Genomic DNA, 27610 nt, shown 5'->3' with positions numbered 1-27610 from the left:
CTGCCAAATACTCCATGGACTGGACCAGCTCAGGTCAGGGTTGGCCATTCATTCATTCATTCATTCATTCAACAAACCTTTAACTGGTGTGTTCTGTGGGCCAGGCCTTGTGCCAGGCTTTGGGGCACTGTGTCCTAGACTGGTATCCTGAGGCCAGGGACACAGGACTGCTGGATTTAAATGGTCTAGCTTGAGGAAAAGATCCCAGGTCTAATAAGCTTGGGAAACATTGTATCAAAAATATTTAAATGAGTTTTTTTTTCCTACAAGATTTCTTCAAGTCTTTAATATTCATTGAGAATCCTCCAAGGAGGATAGAGAGAATATACTGTATTTCTCAAATATAATTATCTTGGAGCATTTCTTTTAAAATGCCATACTTATTAATAGAGAGCATTTGGGGAAATGCTATTTGTTTGACCAGAGGAGTTTGGGGAAGGCTTCACAGAGCCGACATTTGAGCAGGGCCTTGAGGGCTGAGTAGGAGTTTGTCAGTGAAGATGGGAGGGTTCGAGGTAGACCAATTACAATCCTAGACTATGTTCCAATTACTTAACATGCAGTTTCACTCAGTCCTCACAGGTCCTGATGTGGGGGACAAGCCAAGGAGATCATCAAAAGCCTTGGAGACTCTAGAGGTCCCCCCTGGCCTCTTCTCCAACCACACACCTCTGGGCCTATCCTCCCAATTTTGTCAAGTCCTGGCCCCGTTCTCACCCTGGCTCCTACTCTGGTTTGAACCCATAATGTTTCTCACACACTCTGGACCTGATCCTAGTCTTAGCCCTTCACATACCGGTGGCCCAGCCCTTGGCTCAAACCCTCCTTCTCCGCCAGTCTCCCAATTTAGAACCCTCTCTCAGGTTTTAGCCCTGCTCCTCCCACCATAATCTGGCCCTCATACTGCCCCGTCTGCTCTAATGCGAACCTGATCGAGGGCTGGCCCCATCCTGCTGCTGAGTCCGCCTGAGCTCTGCTAGTCTACAGTCGTGACCCACCATCGGAACGCGGCCCCGCCACACCCCATTTCTGACTTGGTCCCCGACCCTGCCCTGAGCCATTCTGATGCGGCCTTGTCCTCAAGTCCAGCCCTCATGATCCCTGACAGTGGCCCTACCATTGCCCAAACTCTTGATTCAGCCCTGTCCCCAACCCTGCCCGGGCCTGGGAGCTGGTCCAGCTTTGATCTCAGTTGTCCCCGCTGTCCCACCTCATCCCCGATCTGGCCCCAAATATGCACCCGTCCCCACTTCAGGTCGAGCTCAGACCTTGCACCCTACTGACAGCCCAAGGCCCCGCCCCAATATCCCGCCCCTCGCCGCGGCTCCGCCCAGGCCCCGCCCCATATTGATTCTGATAGGGCCCTGACCCTGCTGGCGGCCCCACCCCTTGCCAATTCTGACTGGACCCCGCCCGCGGTCCAGCCTTAACCCCGCCCCCGCCCCGGGCCGGCCGGGCAGCGCACCTGCAGCTCCTCGAAGGCATCGTCGATGCTGGTGACCTGGTGCTGCTCGTGCAGCGCGGGCTCGTCGCAGAAGAAGCAGAGCAGCGCGCGGTCCGTGAGGCAGAAGAGCTTGACCTTGTCATGCGCCTGGCAGGGCCGCGCGGCCCGGCGCGCGTTGAGGATGGCGTCCAGCGGGAAGGCGCTGTAGCGCTCCACGATGTTGGCCAGCTTGAGGCTGGGCGCGAGCGCGGGCTCAGCGAACGTGCGCCGGCACTCCGGGCAGTCGCGGGCGCCCTGCGCCTCCTGCCGCACCCAGTGCTCGGTGATGCAGCGGCGGCAGAAATAGTGCTCGCAGCCCAGGCTCACCGGGTCCTGGTAGATGCTCAGGCAGATGGAGCAGAGCAGCTCGTCCTTGAGGCTGCACGCCATGGCGTCGGGGGCGGAGAGGGGGTGGGGGCGAGATGCCGGGCGGGGGGCGGCTGAGAGCGCGCGACGCCGTCGGGGTCAGCACCGAGGCAAGGGTTCAGGGATGAGCCCGAAAGAAGCAAGGGTAGGGACTACGGGGGATGGAAGAAGGGGCTGTCCAGGAGGGTGGAAACGCAGAGGAAAGGGTGCGGGGACTAGGGGCTATTCGGTACGCGAGCCTGGGGGAGTGGTCTTGAGGCAGTGGGTAACCCGGAGCGACTGATGCTGGGAGGAGGTCTAAGCCTGGTTGTCTGACGGAAGGGACTTCTGGCGAGGAGGTTCTAGAGAAGAGGACAGTTCGAAGGGATGGGTGCTGAGAGAAGGGGATCCACGAGGGGGTCAGAGGCCTTGAGGGAGATGAAACCCCAGGATGGGGGCGGTGGGGGAAGGGGAAGATGAGAGTGGAGGGTTCCGGGGGAGGTAAAGCCAGGCCGAGCCGCGCCGCGACGGTGCCGGCAGAGAAGAGGAGGCTGCCAGCCCGCTCAGCTGCCCGATCCTGGCCCCAAGCCCGGGCCCCGCGCGGTCCCTTACCCCGGAGGGCTCGGCGGCCACTGCTCCGGTCCGAGAGCAGCCTCCCAACCCGGAACCAGCCGAGCTCCAGCTGCCGGTGGCCGGAGCTAGCTCCCCGCCCTCGAGGGCGGAGCCCGCGCGACTCCGCCCCCGCCGTGGGCGGGGGAGGGGCGGGGCGGGCCTCCAGCCTGGGGAACACTAACACCCCCTACTCCCCACCCCCGCCCCCGCCACCACCTATCCTCTCGCTCCCCAGGGGGCGAAACACAGCTGTTCCTTCGGAGTCTGCACATGGACCGACATCCGGGCCTCGCTTAGGATTCCCGCGGTGGGTGGAGGGCAGCTAATTTGAGAGGACGAGTAAACAAGGAGCATCTTTCTGCATCATCAGTTTGAAGATTTGGGAAAAATAATATTTTGTATTAAAACAAACAAGAAGATGTCGTGTAATCTGCATAGACTACGACTTCCACAGAAAACACAAAGTTAAAACTCGAGAAATGCCCTGCTTGCTTAGGACAAATTCAATACCCCTACACTCCCAGGCTCTGGGTCCCTATTCTTCTTCGCTTTCTTTAGGTAAGCTTAAGGAAGAAGTTTGGAAAGCCCTGGCCCTGGCTAATGTCTGACCCGAGGGGCACTCTCCATTCAGCAAACATTTCTGGAAAGCTATATTGGGAGGAAGGGGGCTATGGGGGGAGGGTTACGATGGATGGAGCAGGAGAGAGGGGGAAAGAGTAATAGGAGACCTTGTCTTGTGCAGCAGATGGAGAGAGGATAACGGATTTCTAGGCAGAGAGGAAAGCATGTGCAAAAGACTTGAGGCGTGAAAGGGGAGGGCACATTTGGGGGAAATGCAAGTAATTCTGTGCCGATGGGGGTAGGGTGGGGAAGGGGCTTGGGTGAGATGGAGGGTCTTGAGGGTCCTGGCAAAAACTTTCCTAAAGACGTTGGGCTTTCAAACAGGGGAATGACCTGGTTAGATTTGGGTTTCAGGAAGTCCTTGGGATGCTCATTATACCACCAGCAGGGTGAAGGCAGGGATCCTTTCCCTTTTGTCTGTATTTGTGCAGTGCCTGGCACAAATTAATGGTGTGTAGTTAAATAACAGCAGAGAAGATGGGAATTGCAGGAGGAGAGCCTGGGCACCAGTGAGTTGATGTTGTCACAGCACCTTCAGGAGGCAAGACCTGAACAGGGGCCATGGCAGTGAGTAAGGAGAGAAGATCAGAGTCTTGAAAGTCTACACACTATGAAATTTAGTGATGGATTGGATGTGGGGGTGAGGGAAAAGGAGGGGCTGGTGGCTCCCCAGTTTATGCTTCCTCCAAAAATGTCTTGCCTGTAGTTAAAACTTTACTGAAATACAATTTACGAAGCCTCTGAGCTTAGCCCTCTGCTGTTTATGTGTTCTCCATCACACCATCACCTGGCCCCGCATCTCCATCATTGCCAGAAACAGGTTGGTTGCTCATTCAACAGCTTTTCCTTGACTTTTCCTCAGTGTCAGAGCCCTGATTTTTTTCAGGTGTCCCCCTCCCCTGTGTAACCAAGGGAAGGCTGACCCTATCGCAGCTTCTGCTCCAGGAGTTAATTACTATTTGGCCCAAGTCCATCTTGATGGTCCATTCTTCTTGATGGTTTGAGCATGGACATGTGATGCGGATCTGGCCTGAAAAACCAGAGGGGAAGCCTATAGCAAGAGGTGAGGGATGGGAAGGGGAGCTGGTTCTAAAAAGGATATCATCTTTCAAAAACAGTCTGCTCCCTTTTGCTGGGTGTGGATATATTTGATGGCAATGCTTAGACTTGTAGCAGCCACCTAGTTCCCAGTCTCAGGATGCATCCAACACGTGGAGGAGGGCAGGGCCAAGAGAATCCCAGGGAAGAGGAGCTGTTGCTCTGACACAGAGCCTGGCATTTTGGATATGTGCGATTGTCCATCTTATTGCTTAAGCAAGTTTAAGAGGGATGTACTGTCACTTGGCAACCAAAAGATACACAGATATGCACCTCCAATTTTTTAATTTTTAAACAGGCCAGAGTCTAAATTCTTGAAACATTTGATACGAAATAGAAAACGCCCTGGTGTTCGGCTTCATCTATTCAACATATATTTATTGATATTTTCCCTGGGTAGGACTGGTACTAGGGAATGGGGGTGTAGACAGGAATAAACCATGGCCCTTACTCCCGAGGAGTCTGCAGTCTAGAAGGAAAACAATGAGAAATTCCTCTCACGCACGGTCGAGTGTATCAAGCACTCTCACATATATTATTGGATGTAAGTCTCTTAACTACCTTAATCAGTAGATATTATTATCCCTCTTTTATAGAAGAAGAAATTGAGGCCCAGAAAGAGGAAGGGTGATGGAAATTGCAAGTTGTGCATCAGAATCCATTATCTGCTTCTTCTGTAGTTCTATTGTAATAGAGTTGTAGTTGGAGGAATAGCACTTCCCACCTGCCCTTGTCTATGTCCTTTCTAATAGACTATAAATAGAAATAGGCCCTAAGGCATTGAGTTCATGCTCTTTCCTGCTCCATTCCTCTTCCCTTGAGTTGGAACATAGATGTGCTAGGGTCCTGGCTTTGACAATGCTTCAAAGGGGCTGGCAGAGCAAAGATATAAAAAGAACCTGGACTACATAGAGTAGAGCTGCCCACTAACGTGTGCTACTGTGTGAGTGGGAAATAAACTCCATTTTCTATAAGCCATTGTTATTTTGTGTCTCTTTGTTGTAGCAGCTTAGCTTTCCCTATGCTATTCTACAGCTGTTTTAAAAAGAGGGTCTGGAACTATTTTATGCTATTTTCTAAAAGCCTTTCGGTAGTTAGGTTCTTCTTAATTTCTAGCTCAACTCTCTTCCAAAGCTTACAGAATTTGTTAGTTTCTGGTGAAAAACACAGTGCCTTTGACCTTTCATAATACTTGACAGTTTTCAGTCTTTTCACTCTTTGGGCTGTTCTCCTGACCTTCCACCATCTCAGTTAATATGCAGAACACTAAAACTATTGATTATATCTAAGTTTGGCAAGTCATTGCTCTCTCTGGATCTCAATTTCCCTATGTGAAGTCCTGATGCTTTTGAGGGATGTGAACTAAAACTTAGAAATCCTGATGACAGTGCACACTCCTTCCACTTATACTCTAAAATAAAACATCAGGATTTTTTTTTGAAAGCAGATATCATTTAGTGGGGGTGGGGGATTCCAAACACACAAACACAGACACAGACACATGTTATTTGCTTAACAAAATTGAGTAGAACCATATAGCCATTCTAACCATGTTTATCTATGAGGTGGGATTATGGGGAGACTTGAACTTTTACAATATAGTTCTCTGCTTATGATATTAATTTTATAGTCATAAAAATAAAATATTTAAAGTTGTGTATAATAGCATCTCAAGGCACCAACACTGACATCCCTATTCAAAATCCAGGTAACCTCTGCTTGTGCCTTCTCAAAGGACAACGGGCAGGAGAATGAGCTTCGATCAAGCCATCCCTGTGTGCCAGGCCCTGTGCTAAGTGCTTGATGTCCCTTACTTCATTTAACCCTCACGACAGCCCTCCAGACTTGACATTTTTATCCCCACTTGCAGATGAGGAAACAGAGTCTCAGAGGGGTGAAATGTCTTGCCTGAAACCAGAGCAAGTAAATGGCACAGCCTTTTGCACCCCAAGCTCCTGAGAAGATCTGGGCCCTCTGCTCCATGCAATGGTCTTTATAAATGGCCCACTCGGTCCCCTCTCTGTCCTTCCCCCCAATTCTGCACCTTTGCCCCTCTTCAAAGACCAGTAGAGACACCCCTGCACCCTCTTCACTAGGTGACCTTGCTTCTTTCTCCATCAAGAAAGTAGAGCCTCTCCAGGGGGACTTCTCAACTTCCAGTTCCCTTCAACCCATCCATTTATCTCTAGAAACACCGTCAATCCTTTGTGAAATGAAGCAGAGTATAACATAAACAAATGGATGAAGTAAATGCATTTATGACTTGATTTGTCCTCACCTCCTTTCCTCTGGTCTCAGAGGGTGGAATGGGCCTTCTGTTCAAGGCTAATTCCTCCACCTGGGCCCTCATCTAATCCGCTCTGGCCTCCTCTGGGATCTGACTCCTCCAATTATCCCTACCTCCACCCTGTATTTTTGTCTCCTTTTGCTCAGCCTGTAAACATGTTCACATTTCCCCTAAAACAGCATCTCTCCAGTCCCCCGCACCTTTAGCTACCACCTCATTTCTTGCCTTTCTCTAGCCCAGCTTCTTGAAAGAATTGTCTGCACGTCCTCCCTGCCATTCATCAGCCCACTGCAGCCTGGTTCTGTTCCCGCTACTGAACTCACTAATAATCTCCTAATTGCCAATTAAAAATAGCTTCTAATACACAATTGCTGCTATAGAAAAACAAATGACAGAAAAAAACCAAAAGAAAATTTGAAATATTCATGACTCCACCACCCAGAAAGAACAATTGTTAATACTTGGTTATATTCTTACAGACTTTTTTCACATACTATATATATGAACACACACACACACACACACACACACACACACAGGGAAAGAGAAAGAGGAGGAGGAGAGGAGGAGAGAGAGAGAAGGAGAGAGAGGTTTTTGGTGTTTGTTTATTTTTTTAATAGAAACAAGCTCACTTGTTAAATCTATACTTCTCAAAGCATGGTTCTTAAACCACATGTGCCTTAATGTGAGTTCTTCCAGGAGTAGGCCTTGAGAAAAGGATTGGAGTGAAAATAGTTTATTAAGCCAACGATCACAGATGACAACTGAAGATTTATCCTGCAGGGAAACTCGAGGAAGTGGTAAAAAACACATGCCTCAGAATTATCCCACCCGGAGGGCAGGGGAGCTGGGTATTTATATACTCTCTTTGAGTGTCAAGGCTGCTCTCCAGGGGTGTTTAATTCCTTCAATGTGCGTGGTCAGTGAGCTTTCTGCAGTTCTGGGGAAAAGATCCCTCAGCCACAGAATGCAGGTGCTGATAGCTGGAAATCTTGAAAGCACACTATGGTGTTTGAAGCTGTATGTACCCCAGAAAAACATGTTCTTAAACTCAATTCATTCCTGAGGGTGTTAACTCACCGTAAGTAGGAAATTTTGATGAGATTAGTTCATTTAACGTGTGGCCCACTTCAATAAGGATGGGTCTTAATTCTATTACTGGAGTCCTTTATAAGCAGAAAGAAATTCAGACAGCGAAAGCCACAGAAAGCAAGAAACAGAACATCAACGGAACCCAGTAGAGAAGAGAGAGACCAGGAGATGCCCGCATATGACGAGCTAAGGACCAAGGATCACCAGCAGCCAGCCCCAGAATGCCACAGATTTTGGGGAGAAAGCATTGCTTTGAGGGTGCCTTGATTTGAACTTTCTCTTAGCCTCAAAACCGTGAGCATGTAAATTCCCATTTCATGGTATTTTCTTGAGCAGCCTAAGAAACTAAAACACGTACTGACAGGTTTAAGGGATAAGGGTGGAACACGGACAGTATGTTACAGCCCAGCCCTTACACTTGCTCAGATCAGCTTCCACCCCACATGAAGTTTTATGTTCTGTCACTGCTTCTTCAAGGTGGTGGTGATCAGTTACAATTTTTTTTTTTAAGTAGACAATAGGAGGTATAGTGGGACAAGCTACAGGCCCCACTGCTGTGGTTGGCCCTGAGGCTTAGCCGATGGTCTTCATCTTCCTCGTCTACCACCTAATCTAGATGCTCCTCCCTTGGGCCAGCAGGAGTCACTTTCCCCTGCCAGTTCAGTAACTCCTTTCTTTGCCTGCTGTTCTACCGGCATGAGGAGCCCCAAATTACCAGTGACTGATATATCTTTAGGTTTAGTAAAACCTTTCCTGCGTCCTCTGGTAGAAGTGTTCACCCTCTACCTGCTGACCATTGGTACCCCTAATCCAACAAAACCTAAAGCCATGGGGATAGGGAGCACAAATTCACCACACCAGGCCTTGGGAACACAGTGAGAGGGGTCATGTCTTTGGGTCCAAGACCCATGTAGTCTATCTATCAGGATATAGCACATACGTGATGGCTACTGCCTCAAAGATACACATACATCTTAAGGACAGCACCTCAACCCTTTCTTCAAGACAACGTTTTAGCTATGCCTTTAAGTGGCCATTCCAACATTCTCTCAGGATGGCTGCTTCTGGGTGATGTGATATATTGTAGGACCAGTGGATACTATGGCCATGTGCTCATTGTCACATGTCTTCCCTCTGTGGTCATGTTATGGGGGATCCCATGATGATAAATTAGACCCTCTGTGAGCCTCAAATATGGTGCCACCCAAGTCATTGTAGATAGAGAAGACAAACCTGTACCAGAATATGTATCAATCCCAGTAGGCCATAGAAGAATCACCCCCTGTCCAGGGTGGTTGAGTCCAATGTAACTAACCTGTCACCATGTGAGTAGGCCCTCTTCTTCAGCGATGCAACCAAATCAAGAGCTCAGTATCCATCTCTGCTCTTATAGATTGGACATTTAGTGGTAGTAATAGCCAGATCAGCCTGGGTGAGAGGAAGTCCATGCTGCTGAGTCCACGTATGACCTCCAGCCCTCCACCATGACTACTCAGTTCATGGGTCCGTTTTGCAATCTCTGGGGTGGCTGAGGAGAAGGTTTGTCTTATTTCTGTTGGTTGATCCAGTTGTTCAGTGCCTCCTCTGTGATGGGCACTCTCTGATAGATATTGGCATGAGACAAAGACCCACACATTTTATATCTTCTCCCAGAGGTCAACCTGCATGCTTTCCCCCAGACTGCCTTAATTACTATTTTTCATTCTTGCTCTTTCAGGTCTCTGATTCCCAGCTAAACTATTCACCACTTCCCAGGAGTCCTCACTTTAGGCCACCCCTCCTTCTGCACCAAGCTGATTACTCAATGCACTGTTTGAAGGTCTATCTCCTGGGCGTGTATCCCTTACCACTGTCATTGAGGACACCCTTGAGTGGGGCTCTAATGCAGCAAGAGTTCATTTTTAACTTCCACCAAAATATTGTGTCAACCCATCCATAACCAGGTCCAAACTTTTTCCTTCTTTGTCAGCTGTTCATATGGAATCCCCCATGAAGTTCTAAGTATGAGCAGAGGGAGAAATTCCAGCATAAACACAGGTGACAACATGGGGGTCTGGATCTGCTTGTGCAATTTATTTGTGCCCTCTAGTATTCCTTGGGCCTGATCCTGAAGGTACCATGTCCATCCTACAATGAATTGCTCTTGCATCTCCCTGGCCTTTTGAGTTGGTAGGACTTGCAGTGTCTGCTCTGGTCACGTGGTCAGTTGATCTCTCATGGTTAATTGTTCAGTATTTATCAGAACCCAGTGGCAAGACAAGGGTTGCTTTTCAAATGTTGGATGCTTCTCTGCTGCAGAGAGCATGATCTCACTCCAGAATCCTAGGGATCTGCACTGAAACTCTCCTACTAGGGCTTGCCAAAGCCTCCATATCATGAATACTCCTATCACCATGACTTCTGCTAGGTCCTCTGGCTCAAGTGGCAGGGCTGCTTGGTCCACAGTTTGAGCTTGCTTCAGAGCCCTCTTGTTCTGCGCCCGCTCAAACCTGGCAGTCTTCTGGGTCACTCAGTAAATGTATTGGAGCAATATTCCTACAGAAGATACATGCTGTTGCCAAAATCCAAAGAAGCCTACTAAATGCCCCTTTCTTGGTGGTAGGAGTTGCAAGTTACAATTACTTGTCTATCACTTTGGAGGGGATGTCTCTGCATGTCCTAGATCACCAAATGCCTGAAAACTTTACTGTTGTGTCAGATCCCTGAATCTGTTTATCTCCAACCCTCATGTGCATGTGTCTTGAAGGGCATCCAGAATATTTGCCACATCATCTTCCCCAGATATCCTTAACATGATATCATCAATATAAAGAACTAGAATGATGTTCTGAGGAGTGTTAGGTACTATTTTATGACAGAATAAGAAAGTTAATATAACCCTGGGGCAAGACCATGAATGTACACTGCTCTCTGTTCCAAGTGAATGCAAACTGCTTCTGATCCTCCTTCCTGAAAAGTACTGGGCAGAAAAAAAGAAAAATGCATTTGGCAGAACAATTACTGTATACCAAGTGCCAGAGGTGTCTTCTTCTATTTTAGTAAAGATATCACATCTGGCACAGAAGCTGCAATTGAGCTGTCATTTAATTAAGTTTATTGTAACAGCACACCATAACCCACCATGATCTATCTAGTTTTTATTTTTATTTTTGCAGTGGCTAGTCTGGTGAATTAAATGGGAATGGAGACTACCACCCCTGACTTCTTTAAATTTTTGGTGATGGCACTAGTCTCTCCTTTTCACCACAGAGTGTGGTATTACTTCTCATTTATTGTCCTGTAAAATTGTGTGTATGCAATTTCAGATGCATACACTGAAATTGGCCTTCCTACTATTATGGATCTTTCTCTACAGATTAAGGAACCAATGTGATGCTTCTACTGATTTCTAAACTTATTCATCCTGATTAAGTATTTAGGGATGAGGAAATGATCATAGGGTGAACCTGAAGACCCACTGGACCCACTGTGAGATGGGATTTGGCCAAGACTCTATCATCTTGCCTCCATATACCTCTACTCTGTAACAGGAGGGTCATGGTGGCATTTGGGCTCCTCTAGTATAAATGTCAACCCAGATCCCATATCCAAAAACCATCAAAATATCTGAATAGTCTTTATCCCCAAGTGTATAGTTATTTTGTTAAATGGCCATAGGTCCCTTTGGGGAAAAAACCGGGGTAATCAAATATGTATAAACTTGCTATGGCCTTGTGGGGTCCTTTCTCAAAGGAATCCAGTCTTTTCTTCTCCTGGGCCTGAGCACTAGCTTAAGCATGGAAAATGGGTGATGGATAGTGATTTTCCACGTGATGGCTCACATCAGCTTTCAGATCACATGCTCTTGATCTGCTTTGATTTTGTCAAAAATCCCCTTGTTTGTTGCCTATTGATCTCGTACTGAGAAACTCTAAGGTCCATTAGCTATCCCACAGATTCCTGTATAAGAGCCCCCTGGTTGACTTTCCAACTTTGCTGCCCATTATGCTAATTCCCTTGCCTCTTATGGTTAAATGCTGCCACCTGGCCTCTGTGGCTGGAATCCTGTTGTCACCATTGACACTGGAGAATCCAATGCCCTGGAAGCCTCCCCTACTGTCCACTACCTTGGAAAGGACAGCTACTCCTGAGATGCTCTCTGATTCCAGTGCCCCCTTCATGAACTCACTCCTCAATGCCTTAGTGAAGGGGGTTGTTCTAGTTTGCTGATGCTGCCAGAATGCAAAACACTAGAGACAGATTGGCTTTTATAAAAGGGGGTTTATTTGGTTACATAGTTACAGTCTTAAGGCCATAAAGTGTCCATCAACAAAGGGTACCTTCACTGGAGGATGGCCAATGGTGTCTGGAAAACCTCTGTTAGCTGGGAAGGCACGTGGCTGGCGTCTGCTCCAAAGTTCTGGTTTCAAAATGGCTTTCTCCCAGAACGTTCCTCTCTAGGCTGCAGTTCCTCAAAAATGTCTCTCTTAGTTGCTATTGGGGTATTTGTCCTCTCTTAGCTTCTCCGGAGCAAGCGTCTGCTTCCAATGGCCGTCTTCAAACATCATTCACAGCTGTGCTCCTGTGCTTTCTTCAAAGTGTCTCTCTTGGTTGTAGCTCCTCTTCAAAAGTTCACTCTCAGCTGCACTGAGTTCCTTCTGTTATGTCAGCTCATTTATACGGCTCCAGTGATCAACTTAGACCCACCCCGAAAGGGCGCAGCAACACCTCCATGGCAATGATCCAATCGGAGTCATCACCCACAGCTGGGTGGGACACATTCCAAAGAAACACTCAAAGAATTACAATCTAATCAACACTGATAGGTCCACCCACACAAGATTACATCAAAGATAATGGCATTTGGGGGATACAATGTATTCAAACTGGCACAGGGGTGTTCTCTGGGAACATACACAGCTGGTGGGTTCTATCATTTTGGGTATAATTTTCTTCTATTGGATCTCTCTCAGCCTGTTGACCATTTCCCCTAGTTCTGGCAGTTCTGATATTTCCACATCATGTATTGTGGCAGTTCTTTCTGCAGTTGTTAAGCTTTGTTTTAGCTCCAAACCCACCCTGCTATATCTGTAGAAAATCACATTTCAGCATTGCCGACCGCTCCCTGTTAAGCTCTGTCAATAGAGTGTGCGGAGGGAGACTGCGAGGCTGAAGAAGGAAAGGGGACTTGCTCCTTCCTCCTGGCTTCCTGTCAGCTTCCTGTTCCTGTGAGCATTTCCCTGCCAATGCATCTTCACCGTGGCATTGCCACGGCCTTCCTTTAGCAGCAGCTGAATCCAGTTTGCAGTTTTTCCAACACTTTCTAGCACCAGTCAGCTGGTGCCTCTTCTCAGAGGTCTGAGTTTCAGCTCCATGGAACTCCTCCTCTAAGCTGTGAAATTTTGATAATTTTACCCTTACCTTGTTTCCTCAGCCCTGGGTATGGTATCTGCTTCCTGTAATTGTTATCTCTGTGCTCTCTTTTTACCTTTTCAGCTACCTATTTACTAACTTTTGAACTTAAACTTAATAACTTTGTTAGATTTTCTCTAAGTAACATATGGGTTACTTAATAAACAGGTGTGGTTTCTGTCTCCTGATTGGACCCCAAACATTATTTTCCCCAAGTTTCAAGGAGCCATCCCAGCTCCAGGTGTCCTTGACATCATGATAAATCCAGAGGCCTAGGAGAGTGCCTCCATATCAACAAATTCTTCTTATATCCAGCTCTGTCTTCCACTCCCCCTATCAGCTCGATCCTCAATATCCATTCCCAGCTGCAAGTTCTCCAACTTCCTGTTGGCACATATGAGCCAGATACTGCAATTCCTTTAGTAAAAATCTCTTTTCTCTGGCAGAGATAGTATTTCCTCAGTGGCACCATACTGAGACTTGACTCTAGTTATTGGCCTAAAAGTCACAAGATCAGGAAGGTGCAGGTCTTGAAGAGGATAAATATCACCTTGCAAGGTATTTATCTGCCTTAGGTGAGGACTCTGTGTGGTCTCTAGGCAAGGGGAGGGAGCCTGCTATCCTTTAGCAAACTGGACACTTCTGCCCAATCGTCATAAGGTCCTGGACCATCTGCCCTCCAGCTGCAGGAGATTAGGGGCTTTTGAAATGCTGTCAGAGAGGTTTTTTGGCTTTCATACCATGCTCTGAGTTGTCAGTTGACTGGTTTGAACCTATAATTTTCTTCCTTCAGCACATCAATGGTACTTAACAACCAACCAAAACATTCCACCAGTTCTTTTCATTACTGCTGCCTCTACATCTTGCAAATGTTCAAATGATGGAGAGGCTGCATAAACTGGTGTATGCCCTTACACCTGTATCCTATCCCAATCTACCACAGGTGAGAGTTCTTGTAATGGGGGCTTCTACCACGTGTCAAAGGAATACCAACAATGGGATCTCTGTGGCCATTTGGCCAGCAAGTGATCTCATCCTATATGTCTTAGCTTAGGAGCCTAGAAGCAGACCCCAAGACAAGGATCTGAGTTACATTTGGGGAAACGATAAAGGAACAGAAAGCAACCATCAAAAATGCACCATTAAACCCCCTACCACAAGTGGTGATCACAGTTTAATCAGCTCTGGGAAATGATGCAAAACTCATACCACAGAAATAACATGTCTGAAGGCTAAGGGAGCTGGGGTACTTATACACCAACTCTGAGGGTCATGGGTTAAGGGTAAGGGCACAAATTCAGATGCTGTGATTGGCAGCTGGCAGGAAAGATCCAAGGGATATGGGCAGGGAACTGAGAGCATCTGCAACAACCCGCACCTGCATCTGAATTGCCTGATTACTTGTTTAAAATGCAGATTCCTAACTGGGGGAAACTAGATGAATGGTACTTGGGAATTTTACACAACTTCCTGCAAATCTATAATTATTTCCAAATAAAAAGTTAAAAAAATAGGATGACCAAAGAAAACAATTATATGGAAATTCAATTAACAAAACATTTTTTAATACAGAGTCCTAGATTCCTAGATTTACTTTTGGTGAGTATGGGGATACTGTAGTGAGGACAGAAGCCATTTTCATCTCTTACTCTAAATAGAAATGCTGGATAAAATATAACAAATGTATTTTTAAATATATAGCTGAACTCAAAGGCTGTAGGTGAAAAAGTCACTTGGGAGCAATTGAAAACACACACTTGCATTAGTATGTGTATTAAGTTTGCACTACCCATATGTGCTAGCCTAGATGTATTATGTTGCCCAAAATGCCATGTTTTTTGATGCAGTCTTGTGGGGGCAGATGTATTAGTGTTGACTGAGTTGGAATCTTTTGATTGATTTTTCCATGGTGATGTGACTCACTCAACCGTGGGTGAATCATTTGCATAAATTATTTCTATGGCGATATGGACCCTGCCCATTCAGAGTGGGTCTTCATTTAATCACTGGAGTCCTTGAAAAGAGCTCACAAACAGAAGGACCTCAGAGCATCTGAGAGAGACATTTTGAAGATGGCTGCTGAAAGCAGACTTTTGCTGACACTTTGGAGATGCTAGCACAGTGTTTGCTCCAGAGAAGCTAAGAGAGGACAAACGCCCCAAGAGCAACATTTTGATGAATGCACAGTTGCTGAGAGAGGAGCTGGAACACAACCTGGGATCAGCAGATGCCAGCCACGTGCCTTCCCAGCTAACAGAGGTTTTCCGGATGCCATAGGCCTTCCTTCAGTATTGATGCCTTAATTTGGACATTTTCATGGCCTTCAGACTGCAGATTTGTAACCAAATAAATCCCCTTTATAAAAGCCAATCAATTTCCAGTATTTTGCATAATGGCAGCATGAGCAAACCGGAACACCATACGATGGTGGTAATGGCAGAGAAGGGAAATCTAGCCAAGAAATTGACATAAAATTTGTCCTGGAACTGGTGAAACTCCCGGAGCTTCTTGTGAAACAATCCGTGGTACTCTTCCACAATTCAGGACACATGGGACTTCTGTAGAAAACAACTCCCACTGAAGGTCAGCTCATAGTAAAAATATTACAAAGTAGGAAAGGAGAAAGAATTCTAAGAGAGGAAGTCACAAGATGGAACAACTTGGATAATTCACATGGTGTATTGGTGGGGTCTTCCAAGAAGAAGATGCAGAGATGAAGTTAGGAGTGCAAGAGATTTAGTGAGAAGTAATCCTGTGAAAGATAAAAGGGGGAGGATGCAAGGTTGGGCAGGGAGAGCCGCAAACATGACGCAGTTCTGACAAAGTCTTGGCTAACCCCAAGGGGAACTAAGAGCAAATATTTCCCATTAGAGGGGTCCCATGTTGGGCATAATGGCAAGACCCTAGTACCTCTGCTGTGCTCAGGCATGGCTTAGGAGCTTCTTAGGAGGAGCATGGTCTCAACTTGGAAGATGAGGCAGATCTTGAAGGCACTGACAGCTTGAGGTTGTCAGCTAACCGCATTCCTTGCGGCTGAACAGCAAGTGCTTTCTTGAAGGGAGATTTGAGTGGTGCACTTCCATGGCTGCCACACATGCCACAAATTAGGATAATAGAACAATCTGAAAGACTTTAATATATGTATGCTTAAAAGAGATAAAAGTAGGAATCGAAGACAAGGCAAGGAGAGGAGCTTATGGAAAAAGAACCAAATAGAAAGAGTAGAAATAAACTATGAAAGACTGAATAGATATTTTGAAGAGCAGATTAAAGACAGCTGGAAAAAGAGTTAGTAAACTCAAATAGATCTGAGGAAATCACCCAGAATACAGTACAGAAAGTAGCATAGAAAGGTAAAATTATGATAGGCAGTATAGAAGATTAGTGGGGTGCAAGGGCTCTGAAGCCCCATACCTGGGATTAAATCTCAACTCTGCTCCTTGCTAGTTATAAGGCCTATAGGGCCCTGGGCAAGATTTTAAACCTCTTTGTGTCAGTTTTTCATCTATAAAATGGAGATATGCTAATACTTACCTCATGGTGTTGTTATGAGGCTTAAATGAGTTTATAGTTTTTGGCATATAGTAAGTGCTCACTCAGTAAATATTAGCTAATATTACAGAGGAAAGAAAAATATGAAAGATAAATTAAAAGTCATGGAGGAGAGGCCCAACCCAGATTGCAGAGTGAAAAGTCTCAAGGCTCCATCCCCCCACAGAAGCCTTGAACAACCAGCAAGAACTGGCAGAAACATTTTTCTCAAAGCTCCAGAAAAAAAACCAGTTAAAGGACTGAAGTAACAGAGTGACTACCACTCAAGAAAATGGCTACTTAACAGCTGTAGGATCTCCTGGTGCCCTGGCTGACCCCTGCCCCATTCCCTCACTGGCATGGCATGGAGCTGGCCCCGAGTCCCAGTGTGGATCGCTGGTCCTGGTTCCAGAGGAAGCATGTATATGTCTGGCCCACTCTGTCTCGTGGTGGCCTAAGGTACTTGCTGTCCTAGAACTTGCCCTGCATAGAGCCATAGAACTTGCCCTGGTGAACTGTAGAAGGTGGCTCACCGAGCTCTCCTACAGAACACTGGGGGGGAGCAGTCAAGTGGATGCCTGGGGCAAGGGATTACTGGCTCTAGGACATAGAGTGCAGCGCCAGGACCATGAGAAAACTGTTTCCTAGGGAAGAGGGGATATTTGTATCCATGTAAACAGGGGAATTCCTAGGGCTACACCCATAAGCCAAAGACAAGACACGTGCATGGAAAGGATCAGGGAGGCCCCTATGCCTTGGCCTGCAGTTATTCTCCAAACTCTTATGGGTAAGCCTTGAAGGAGGACACTTGCACAGGTCAATCTGCAAAGACTGGGAAAGGTGTTTTCTATTTTTATTTTTTATTATTTTTATTAGCTTCTGGCATCCAAGGAAACTTCTGTCATAACACTAGCTGATAAAAGCTTAAGGAACAGGCACCTCATAGTCTAAATTCCAGGAATAACACACTAAAAATTCAAAATATCCAGGTTTCAACAAAACATACAAAGAAACAGGAAGTGATGGCCCAGGCAAAGGAGAAGATTAAAACATTAGAAACTGTCAGTGAGAAGGATCAGACCTGAGGCATTCCAAAGACTTTTAAAAGTGGTCCTAAATATACTCAAAGAGCTAAAGGAAAACATGAATAAAGTACTAAAGGAAATCAGAAAAGTGATAGCTGAGCAAAAAAGAGAATATCAATAGAGAGATGGAAATTATGAAAAGCTACCAAACAGAGCTGAAGACCACAATAACAGAAATTTTTAAATTCTTTAGAGGGGTTCAACAGCATATTGGAGATGGCAGAAGAATGAATCAGTGAGCTTGAGGATAAGACAATTGAAATCATCCATCTGAGGTGCAGAAAGATGAAAGAATGAAGACAAGTGAACAGAGCCTGAGAAACCTGTGGGAGAACATCAAGCATAACAATATACACATTGTGGAAATCCCAGAAGGAGAAGAAAGAGGAAAAGGAACAGAAGGGATATTTGAAGAAATAATGGCTGAAAACTTCCAAAATTTAACAAAAGACATGAATATACATATGCAAGATGCTCTATGAACTCCAAACAGGACAAACCCAAATAGACCCACACCACACCATATTATAATCAACCTGTCGAATGCCAGACACAAAGAGAGAATTCTGAAAGCTGCAAGAGAGAAGCATCAGAAACCACAGATGCAAGAAGGCAGTGGGAGGCATGTTTAAAGTGCTGAAACAATTTTTTTTCCAACCAAGAATCTATATCTGGCAAAACTGTCTTTCAAAAATGAGGATGGGATTAAGACATTCCCAGGTAAACAAAAGCTGAGGAAGTTTAACACCACCAGACCAGCCTTACAATAAATGCTAAAGGGAGCTCTGCAGGTTGAAAGAAAAAGATATTAGACAATTGACTGAGGCCACATGAAGAAATAAAGATCTCCAGTAAAGATAATGACATGGGTAGATATAATTACAGTAGCACTGTATTTTTGGTTTGTAAGTCCACTTTTTAACTTCTTACAGGATCTAAAAGGCAAATGAAGAAACTGTAATGATAAATCAATAGTTTTGGTCTCATAATGTATAAACAAGTAGTTTGTGACCATATAATTTGTGATCCCTGTGGTCACAAACATGTAATTTGTGAACAGAGGGATATAGGAACATAGGTTATGTATACTACTGAAGTTTTTGAGTTATTATCAAAGCAAATAAGATTGCTTAGGATGTTAAAGGCCCATAGGAACCACAAAGAAAATATCAGAGAATTTGGAAGCTCATAGGGATAGAAAGTAGAGTACAAGTTACCAGGGGTAGGGGCAGGGGCAATGGAGAGTTAATGCAAAATCAGTAAAGGGCTTCTTTTGGGGATGGAGGGAAAGTTCTAGTAATGGATGGCGGTGAGGGTACTTCAACATTGTGAATGTGATTAATCCCACTGAATGTTAAAGCTTGGGAAGGGTTAGGATGGGAAGATTTATGTTGTATGTATGTCTCCACAATTTAAAAAAAGAAAGAAAAATTAAAGAGATAATGACAATTAAATGCAAACATATTATTAGATGGGATCTAAGAATGGGGAGAAAAGGCTCAAAAGGATACTATTGGGACGTAAGAAAAAAATGGAATCTATATGGAATGTAAACTTTATATCAATGTTAAATTTCTTGAACTTGATAACTGCACTTACAGTGATTACATAAGTGAACAACTTTGTTGGAAATGTTCATGAAAGTATTATGTGTTCAAGGAGTATGATATGTGCAACCTGCTCTAAAATGTTCAGAAAATAGAGAGATAGATTAGATGAATAGATAGATGATAGATAGAATGACATGGCAAAAGTGGCAAAATGTTAAAATTGGTACATCAGGATACCTGGGGTGGGGGGAGTATGTTAGAGTTTTCTGTATGGGGCTTTTGTTACTCCTGCAACTGTCCTGTAAGTTTGAAATTATTTCAAAATAAAAAAGTTTTTAAAAAAGTCATGCAGGAGAAAATGAGAAGTTCCTAATCTATCTAATAGAAGCTCCAGAAGAAGAAAATAGGAGAGAAGCAGAATTTGAAGAAATAATGGTGGAGAATTTTCTATAAGTTAAGAAAAATGAAGCCTTAAAATGAAATGGCAGTCTGAGAGCTGAATAGGATAAAAAAAAATAATTACATCTAAGGCATATTATAGAGAAATTGCAAAACAATAAAGATAACCAAAAAAAAAAAAAAAAAATCTGAAAAACTACCAGAGAGAAAACAGTTTATCTACAAATGAAAGACTTTCTGCCTGCAGCCAATTTCTCATCAGCAACAAATACCAATGGAATAATATCTTCAAAGTGGTTGGAAAAGCAATTAGAATCCTACATCTAGCTAATGAGCATTTAAGGGTGAGTGTGAAATAAAGAAAATCAGATATACACAGACTGACAGTTTACAGATCTTCTGCTAGAAGAATTATGAAGGATGAAGTTCGAAAAGAAGAAAATTAAACTCAGAAAGAAAGGACTTCTCTTTCAGCCAAGATGAATAACAAGGACCAGATTTATCCTCTCACCTGGAACAACTAAAAATTGGACAAAATGTATGGAACAATGGTTCCCAAGGCATTGGAAACAGGCAATGAAGGCCAGTTTTCTCTGTGAGATGGGAAACAAACAAGGTGAGCCCTATAGTTGCCCCAGCTTACTGCTGAGAGAGTTTCCAGGCCACAGTGCAGGGCAGGGGAACCCAGGCAGAGCCTGTAGGTTTCCCTGAGATGCAGATACAGAGCTAGGAGTCTGAGGAGCCAAGGAGGCTAGAGTTTACAAGGCAGAGTACCAGAAAGAAGGGAGCTACACAGTACTGAGTACTGGTCAACACATGCATGTGAGGAAATGACTCAAAGCTGAGGAAAGAACCGTCTGGAAGGATTAGAGGAAACAATTCCCGGAGCTCACATATGAGCATGAATAGTAATGTTCTCACCAGCCAGAGTGGAAAATCTCACAATTCTTGGGTCACTGGGTTGAGTTCCTAGAAGGGTTTTGCTTCAGTTAATGGGAAAAATTAATTCTACAGTAAATGCTACTCTTGTCTTGCCAAAAAAGCTTAAAAGCAAGACATGAAAGGATCAAATTGTTTCCAAGTAACTTAACCATATCCCAGAAGAAACTCAAGAAAATTTATAGGGATATAAAAATTATGCAACACTTGACAAGGTAAAATTCACATTGTCTGACACCCCATAATTACCAGGCATGTAAAAAACCAGGAAATTACTACTTATAAGGAGAAGAAAATCAATTGATCAAACTGACCTAGAAAAGACACATGATGGAATTAGGAAACAAGGACATAAAAATAATTATCATAACCGAAACTCATATGTTCAAGAAAGCTAGAGGAAAGATTAAACAGGTTAAGCAGAGGCATGGAAAATATAAAAAGTAACCAAATCAAACTTCTGTAGGTGAGAAGTACAATTTTTGAGATGGAAAAAATACATTGGATGGGATTAATGACTGTTTTGACATTGCAGAAAAAAAGATTTGTGAAATTGAAAACATAGCAATAGCAATTATTCTAACTAAAATGCAGAAAGAAAACAGACTTAAAAAAAAATAAAAAGAACATTAGTGAGCTGTGGGACTGATGATCAGTGGCATAACATATGTGAATTTAGAGTCCCTAAATGAAAGGAGAGAAGGAGGGACAGAAAAATAATTTGAAGAAATAATGTCTGAAAAAAATTCCAAATCTGATGAAAACTATAGATTCACAGACAAAAAATTCAACAAATCACAAACACAAAAAAGATTAAGGAAAATACAAGGCACATTATAATAAAATTGCTTAAAACAAGTAATAAAGAGAAAAATCTTAAAAGTAGTCAGAGGAAAAAGATACACTACATAAAAAGAAACAAAGAATGATAGCTTCTTATCTGATGCAAGTTAGAGGACATTGGAACAGCCTCTTCAAAATACTGAGAGAAAAATCTGCCATCCAAGAATTCTGTGCCCAGTGAAAATATATGTTAAAAATGATGGAGACAGGCTTCCAGTTGACAAACATGGTGGAATGTTGAATCTTTGAACAACTAGGAAAAACTGGCAGAACCGTCTTCCTCAGAACTCCAGAAAACAGTTAAGGGATTGCAGTGCCAAAATAAGAAAACAGCTTTAAAAAATAGCAGGAGAAGCTTGTAGTGCAATTGCTGGCCCCTGTCTCACCCCTTCACTGGAGAGGTGTGGGGCCAGCCTGTGCTCCTACTGTGGGTCCCTGATCCTGTTCTAGAGGAGCAGAGTAACCCCCATGCACATACTACAATGCCTATATGTTGGTGCCAATCTATTGGGTGGCAGCTTGAAAGACTAAACCAGAAAACTTTTCTCTGCCACACTCTCCCAAAACTTTCCCTGCAGGCAGAAGCAGGTTGTGGAAAGTTCAAGTTATGTAAGAAACAAATAAGTCAAGGTGTCCTGGGGAAAAGGATTATCAGCTTTAAGACAAAAAATAGAGCACTCTGGAGGGGGAGAAAGTCTATTTCATAGGGATTAGAGGAGGCATTTGGATTGCAATAAATGGGGAATTCTTAAGGCCATGAACAAGTGCACACCCAGGAAAAGACTCAGCCTCCAAAAAAGACAGAGAATACCCCGAACTTCACTTTTGCCTCAGGCTGAACTCTGAAGGAGAGCCCTAGACAAAAAAGCCAATTTGCAAATAAAAAATAAAAAATAAAAAAAAGTGAAAGGAGTTTCTCTGCATTTGATTGTTTCTTTTTGTTAGTTCCTGGCACTCAAGGTAATCTCATATCATTATCTGGATACAAATTTAAGGAACAGACAGATCAGGGACTAAATCCCAGAGTAAAGGTTTAAGATATTAAAATGTAAAGTGTACAAAAATGCTTGAAGGCAAAGAAACAGGAAATGATGGCCCATACAAAGGAACAAGTTAAAAATCCAGAAACCACCATCAAAGAAGACCAGACTTTGGATATACTGCACAAAGACTTAAAAAAAAAATGATCCTCAGTATGCTCAGGGAGGTAAAGTAAGACACAGAGAAAGAACAAAAGGATATAAGGAAAACATTGAATGAAAAAGATGGTGTACCAGTTTGTATATATTATGTTCCCAGAAAAAGCATGTTCTTTGATGCAATCTTGTGGGGCAGACATATTAGTGTTGATTAGATTGGAATCCTTTGAGTGTTTCCATGGAGATGTGACTTAATCAACTGTGAGTGAAACATCTGGATAATTTCCATGGAGGTGTTACCCTGCCCATTCAAGGTGAGTGTTAATTGGATCACTGGAGTCATATAAAGGAGTTCACAGACAGAAGGAACAGAGCAACTGAGAGTGACATTTTGAAGAGGAGCTGCAGCTAAGAAAGGACAAAATGCCCCAAAAGCAAAATGCGGAGAGTGCCAATTTGAAACAACCTGGGAGCAAGAAGATGCCAGACATGTGCCTTCCCAGCTAACAGTTTTTCCAGATGCCAGTGGCCTTTCTCCAGTGAAGGTACCTGTTGTTGAAGCCTTATCTTGGACACTTTATGGCCTTAAGACAGTAACTTTGTAACCAAATAAGCCCCCTTTATAAAAGCCAGTCCATTTCTCGTATTTTGCTTAATGGCAGCATTAGCAAACTGGAACAGATGGCATTCTCAACAAAGCAAGAGAAAATTTTAAAAGGAACCAAACAGAAATACTGAAGTTGAAGACCACAACAACTGAGATGAAAATTCCATAGAGGATTTCAATAGCAGATTGGAAGCAATGAACTTGAAGACAAGACAATTGAAATGATTTAGGCTGAGTAGCAGAAAGAAACAGGAATGAAAAAAGGCAAAGGCAAACAGAGCCTAAGAGACCTGTGGGACACCATCAAGGGTACCAATGTACACATTATGGGAGTCCTAGAATGAGAAGAAAGGGAGAAAGGGGAATAAAGAATATTAGAAGAAATAATGGCAGAAAACTTCCCAAATTTAATGAAAGACATGAATTTACACATTCAAGAATCCCAACAAAACCCAAACAGGAGAAACTCAAAGATAACTACACCCAGACACATAGTAGTCACACTATCAAATGCCAAGGACAAGAAGAGAGTACTGAAAGCTGCAAGAGAAAAGCAGTGTGTTATGTATAAGGGAATCCCAATAAGTATAAGTGCTGATTTCTCATCAGAAACCATGGAGAAAAGAAAACAGTGGGATGGAATATTTAAAGTGCTGAAATAAAACAATTGCTAAATAAGAATTTTATATCCAGCAAGACTCTCTTTCAAAAATGAGAGACCAATTAAGATATTTCCAAGCAAGTAAAAGCTGAGGGTGTTCATCACCACTAGATTTGCACTATAAGCAACTCTAAAGGTAGTTCTTCAGACTGAAAGGAAAGGACCCAGACAGTTAATCAGAGCAGCATAAAGAAATAAAGACCTCTGGTAAAGGTAGCTATATGGGTAATTATAAATACCAATACTATTTTATTATATTTTTGGTATGTAACTCTTACATGTTGTAAAATACAAATGCATAAAAAGTAATGATAAATCTATGGTTCAGGACATACAATTATAAAGATATAATTTGTAACAAGTATAATAAAAAGATGGAGGATAAAGGGACTTAGGAATAGTGTATGTGTATGTTACTGAAGATAAGTTGGTATCAAATTGAACATGCCTGTTATAGATATTGGAAGTTAAATTTAAGCCTCATGGTGACCACAAAGAAAATACATGAAAAATATTCAGAGAAAGAAAGAAGGAACTCAAAATAGCACATTTAAAAAAATCAAACAAACATGAGAGGAAGTATTAACAGAAGAATTGAGGGACAAAAAATGCACATGACTTACCAAGACTAGTGAAATGACAGAAAAAAGCCCAGTATTATCAGTAGTTACCTTAAATGTAAATGGATTAAACCCACCAGTCAAAAGGCACAGATTGGCAGAATGGATAAAAAAAATGACCCAATTTTATGCTACTTACAAGAGACTTACCTTAAATTCAAAGACACAAAGGGGTTGAAAGTGAAAGGATGAAACTTAAAACATGCAAATAATAAAAGAGAACTGCGGTAGCTATACTAATATCTAATAAAATGGACTTCAAGTAAAAAATTGTTATAAGGGACAAAGAAGGTTACTATATACTGATACAGGGGTCAATTCAACAAGAAGATATAACAATTACAATATATATGCACCTAACAACAGAGCCCCAAACTATATGAAGCAAATATTGACAGATTTGAAGGGAGAAACAGATGGTGTTTTGGTTTGCTAAATCTGCTGGAATGCAATATTCCAGAAATGGGTTGGCTTTTACAATGGGCATTTATTAGCTTACAAGTTTACAGTTCTAAGGCCATGAAAATGTCCAAATTAAGCCACCAATAGGATGATACCTTCTCCCCAAAGAAAGGCTGCTGGCAATCTGGGACACTTCTGTCATATGGGAAGGTACATGGTGGCATCTGCTGGTCCTTCTCTCCCAGGTTTTGTTGCTTTCAGCTTCTGGCTGCTCCATCTGTGGCTTTCTTTCTGAACTTAGCTTCTGTCTCAGTGCTCTGGTTTGCTAAAGCTGCTGAAATGCAAAATATCAGAAATGGATGGGCTTTTATAAAGGGGATTTATTAGGTTGCAAATTTACAGTTCCAAGAGCCATGAAAGTGTCCAAACTAAGGCATCAACAAGAAGATACCATCACTGAAGAAAGGCTGATGGCATCTGAGGTTCCTCTGTCATGTGGGAAGGCACATGGCCAGAGTCTGTTGGGCCTCTCCCAGAATTAGCTTCTCATTTCTGTTGCTTTCTCCAAAATGTCTGTGGGATTCTTCTTAGCTTCTGTCTCTCTTGTCCTTTGTGTCCTTGATTGTTTCTCCCAGGGCATTTCTCTCTAAGCATCTGGGATCCTCTCTTAGCTTCTTCTGGGCAAACTCTGGATTTTATCTCTTAGCTTCTCTCCTGGTTCTGGTTTCAATGGCTGTCTCCAAAATATCTCTGGGTGTTTTCTCTCTAAGTGTCTCTTAATCTCTCTTCAAAATGTCTCTGCCTTTTATCCTCTCATAGAGGTTGCCAGTAAATGAATTAAGACCCACCTTGAATGGGTGGGGTCACATCTCCATGGAAATAACCCAATCAAAAGGTCCCACCCACAATAGGTCTGCCCCCACAAGAGTGAATTAAAAGAACATAGCCTTTTATGAGGTACATAACAGATTCAAACTGGCACACTTAGCTTCTCTTGGGGATTTTTTTTGTGTGTGTGTGTTTATCCTCCTATAAGGGACTCCGGTAAGAAGATTAAGACCCACCTTGAATGAGGTGGGTCACATCTCAATTGAAATAACCTAATCACAGGGTCCCACCCACAATAGTTCTATGCCCATAGGAATGGATTTAAAGAATATGAACTTTTCTGGGGTATATAACCACTTCAACCATTACAGATGGTACTATATGAATAATAGTATTCTACTATTCATATAGTATAGATGTACTATAATGGATAGAACATCTAGACAGAAGATCAACAAGGAAATAGAAGACTCAAACAATACTATAAACCAACTAGACCTAACAGACATATATAGAACATGTCACTCAACAGAAACAGAATACACATTCTTTTCTAGTGTGCACTGGTCATTCTCCAGGATAGGCCATAGTTAGGTCACAAAACAGGTCTCAATAAATTAAAAAATATTAAATCATTCAATGTGTCTTTCCAGCCACAACAGAATGAGGCTAAAAGTCAATGACAGAAGGAGAACTGGAAAATTCACAAATATGTGGAAATTAAACAAAACTCTCTTAAACAACCCTAGGTCAAAGAAGAAATAACAAGGGAAATTAGGAAATATCTTGAGGTGAATGAAAACAAAAACACAACATACCACAACTTATGGAATGCAGCAAAGGCAGTGCTGAGAGGAAAATTTATAGCTCTAAATGCTTCCATAAAAAGAAGAAAGATCTCAAATCAGAGAGCTATGCACACAACTGGAGAATTTAGAAAAAGAAGTGCAAACTGAACCCAAGACAAGCAGAAGGAAGGAATTAACAAAGATTAGAGATAAATGAAATAGATAATAAAAACAATAGGGAAAGGACATGAATAACTAAAATCAGAAATGAAAAGGGGGACATTACTACCAACCCCACAGAAATAAAAAGGATTAAAAGAAGGTGACTATGAACAACAGTATGCCAATAAATTATGTAACCTAGATAAAATGGGAAAATTCCTAGAAACACACAAACTACCCACATTGTCTGAAGAAGAAATAGAAGATCTCAACAGACTAATAACAAATAAAGAGATTGAATAGGTAATCAAAAACCTTCCCCCAAAAGAAATGATCAGGACCAGATGGCTCCACTGGTGAATTTTGCCAAACATTCCAAGAATTGACACCAATTCTTCTAACATCTTCCAAGAAATTGAAGAGGAGGGAATACTTCCTAACTCATTCCATGAGGCCAACATCACACTAATATAAAAAACCAGACAAAAATACCATAAGGAAAGAAAATTACAGATCAATATCCCTTATGAATATAGATGCAAACATCTTCAACAGAATACCAGCAAACTGAATCCAACAGCGTATTAAAATAATCCTACACCATGATCAGATTATTATTAGTGTATAGAAATAGTACTGATTTTTGCATGTTGATCTTGTACCCTGGCCCTTTACTGAATTCATTTATTAACTCTAGTAGCTTTATTGTGGATTTTTCAGGATTTTCTGTATATAGGATCACATCATCTGCAAATAGGGAAAATTACACTCTTTCCTTCCAATTTGGATGGTTTTATTTCTTTTTCTTGCCTAATTGCTCTAGTTAGAACTTCTAGTGCCATGTTGGATAACAGTGGTGACAGTTGGCATCCTTGTCTGGTTCCTGATCTTAAAGAGAAAGCTTTCAGTCTTTCACTATTCAGTAGGATGTTAGCTGTGGGCTTTTCATATATGCTCTTTATCATTTTGAGGAAGATTCCTTCTATTCTAAGTGTTTTTTATCAAGATTTTGTCAAATGCCTTTTCTGCATCAACTGAAATGATCATGTGGTTTTCTTTTTTCCTTCATTCTGTTAATGTGGTGTATTACATCAATTGATTTTATTATGTTGAACCACACTTGGATA

The 27610-nt window shown here is 42.9% G+C and overlaps 1 protein-coding gene across 2 annotated transcripts in view; it reads right to left on the bottom strand.

The window, feature by feature from the left end:
• TRIM62 (tripartite motif containing 62) overlaps positions 1 to 27610 on the bottom strand; it is an 88815-nt gene that overhangs the window by 28736 nt on the left and 32469 nt on the right. The window contains exon 1 of one of the 2 annotated variants that reach the window (XM_037827810.1): positions 1466 to 2553. The exons of the other annotated variant lie outside the window; for it this stretch is intronic. Within the exon in view, the coding sequence (XP_037683738.1) occupies positions 1466 to 1873 (408 nt within the window). The 5' untranslated portion in view covers positions 1874 to 2553. Of the gene's footprint in view, positions 1 to 1465; positions 2554 to 27610 lie in introns of those variants that run through there. 2 annotated transcript variants of the gene reach the window in all.

Source organism: Choloepus didactylus, chromosome 2 (genome assembly GCF_015220235.1).
Source record: "Choloepus didactylus isolate mChoDid1 chromosome 2, mChoDid1.pri, whole genome shotgun sequence".
NCBI lineage: Eukaryota > Metazoa > Chordata > Mammalia > Pilosa > Megalonychidae > Choloepus > Choloepus didactylus.
Note: the sequence above shows the minus strand (reverse complement) of the source record. Positions and strands in the feature narration are given on the sequence as shown.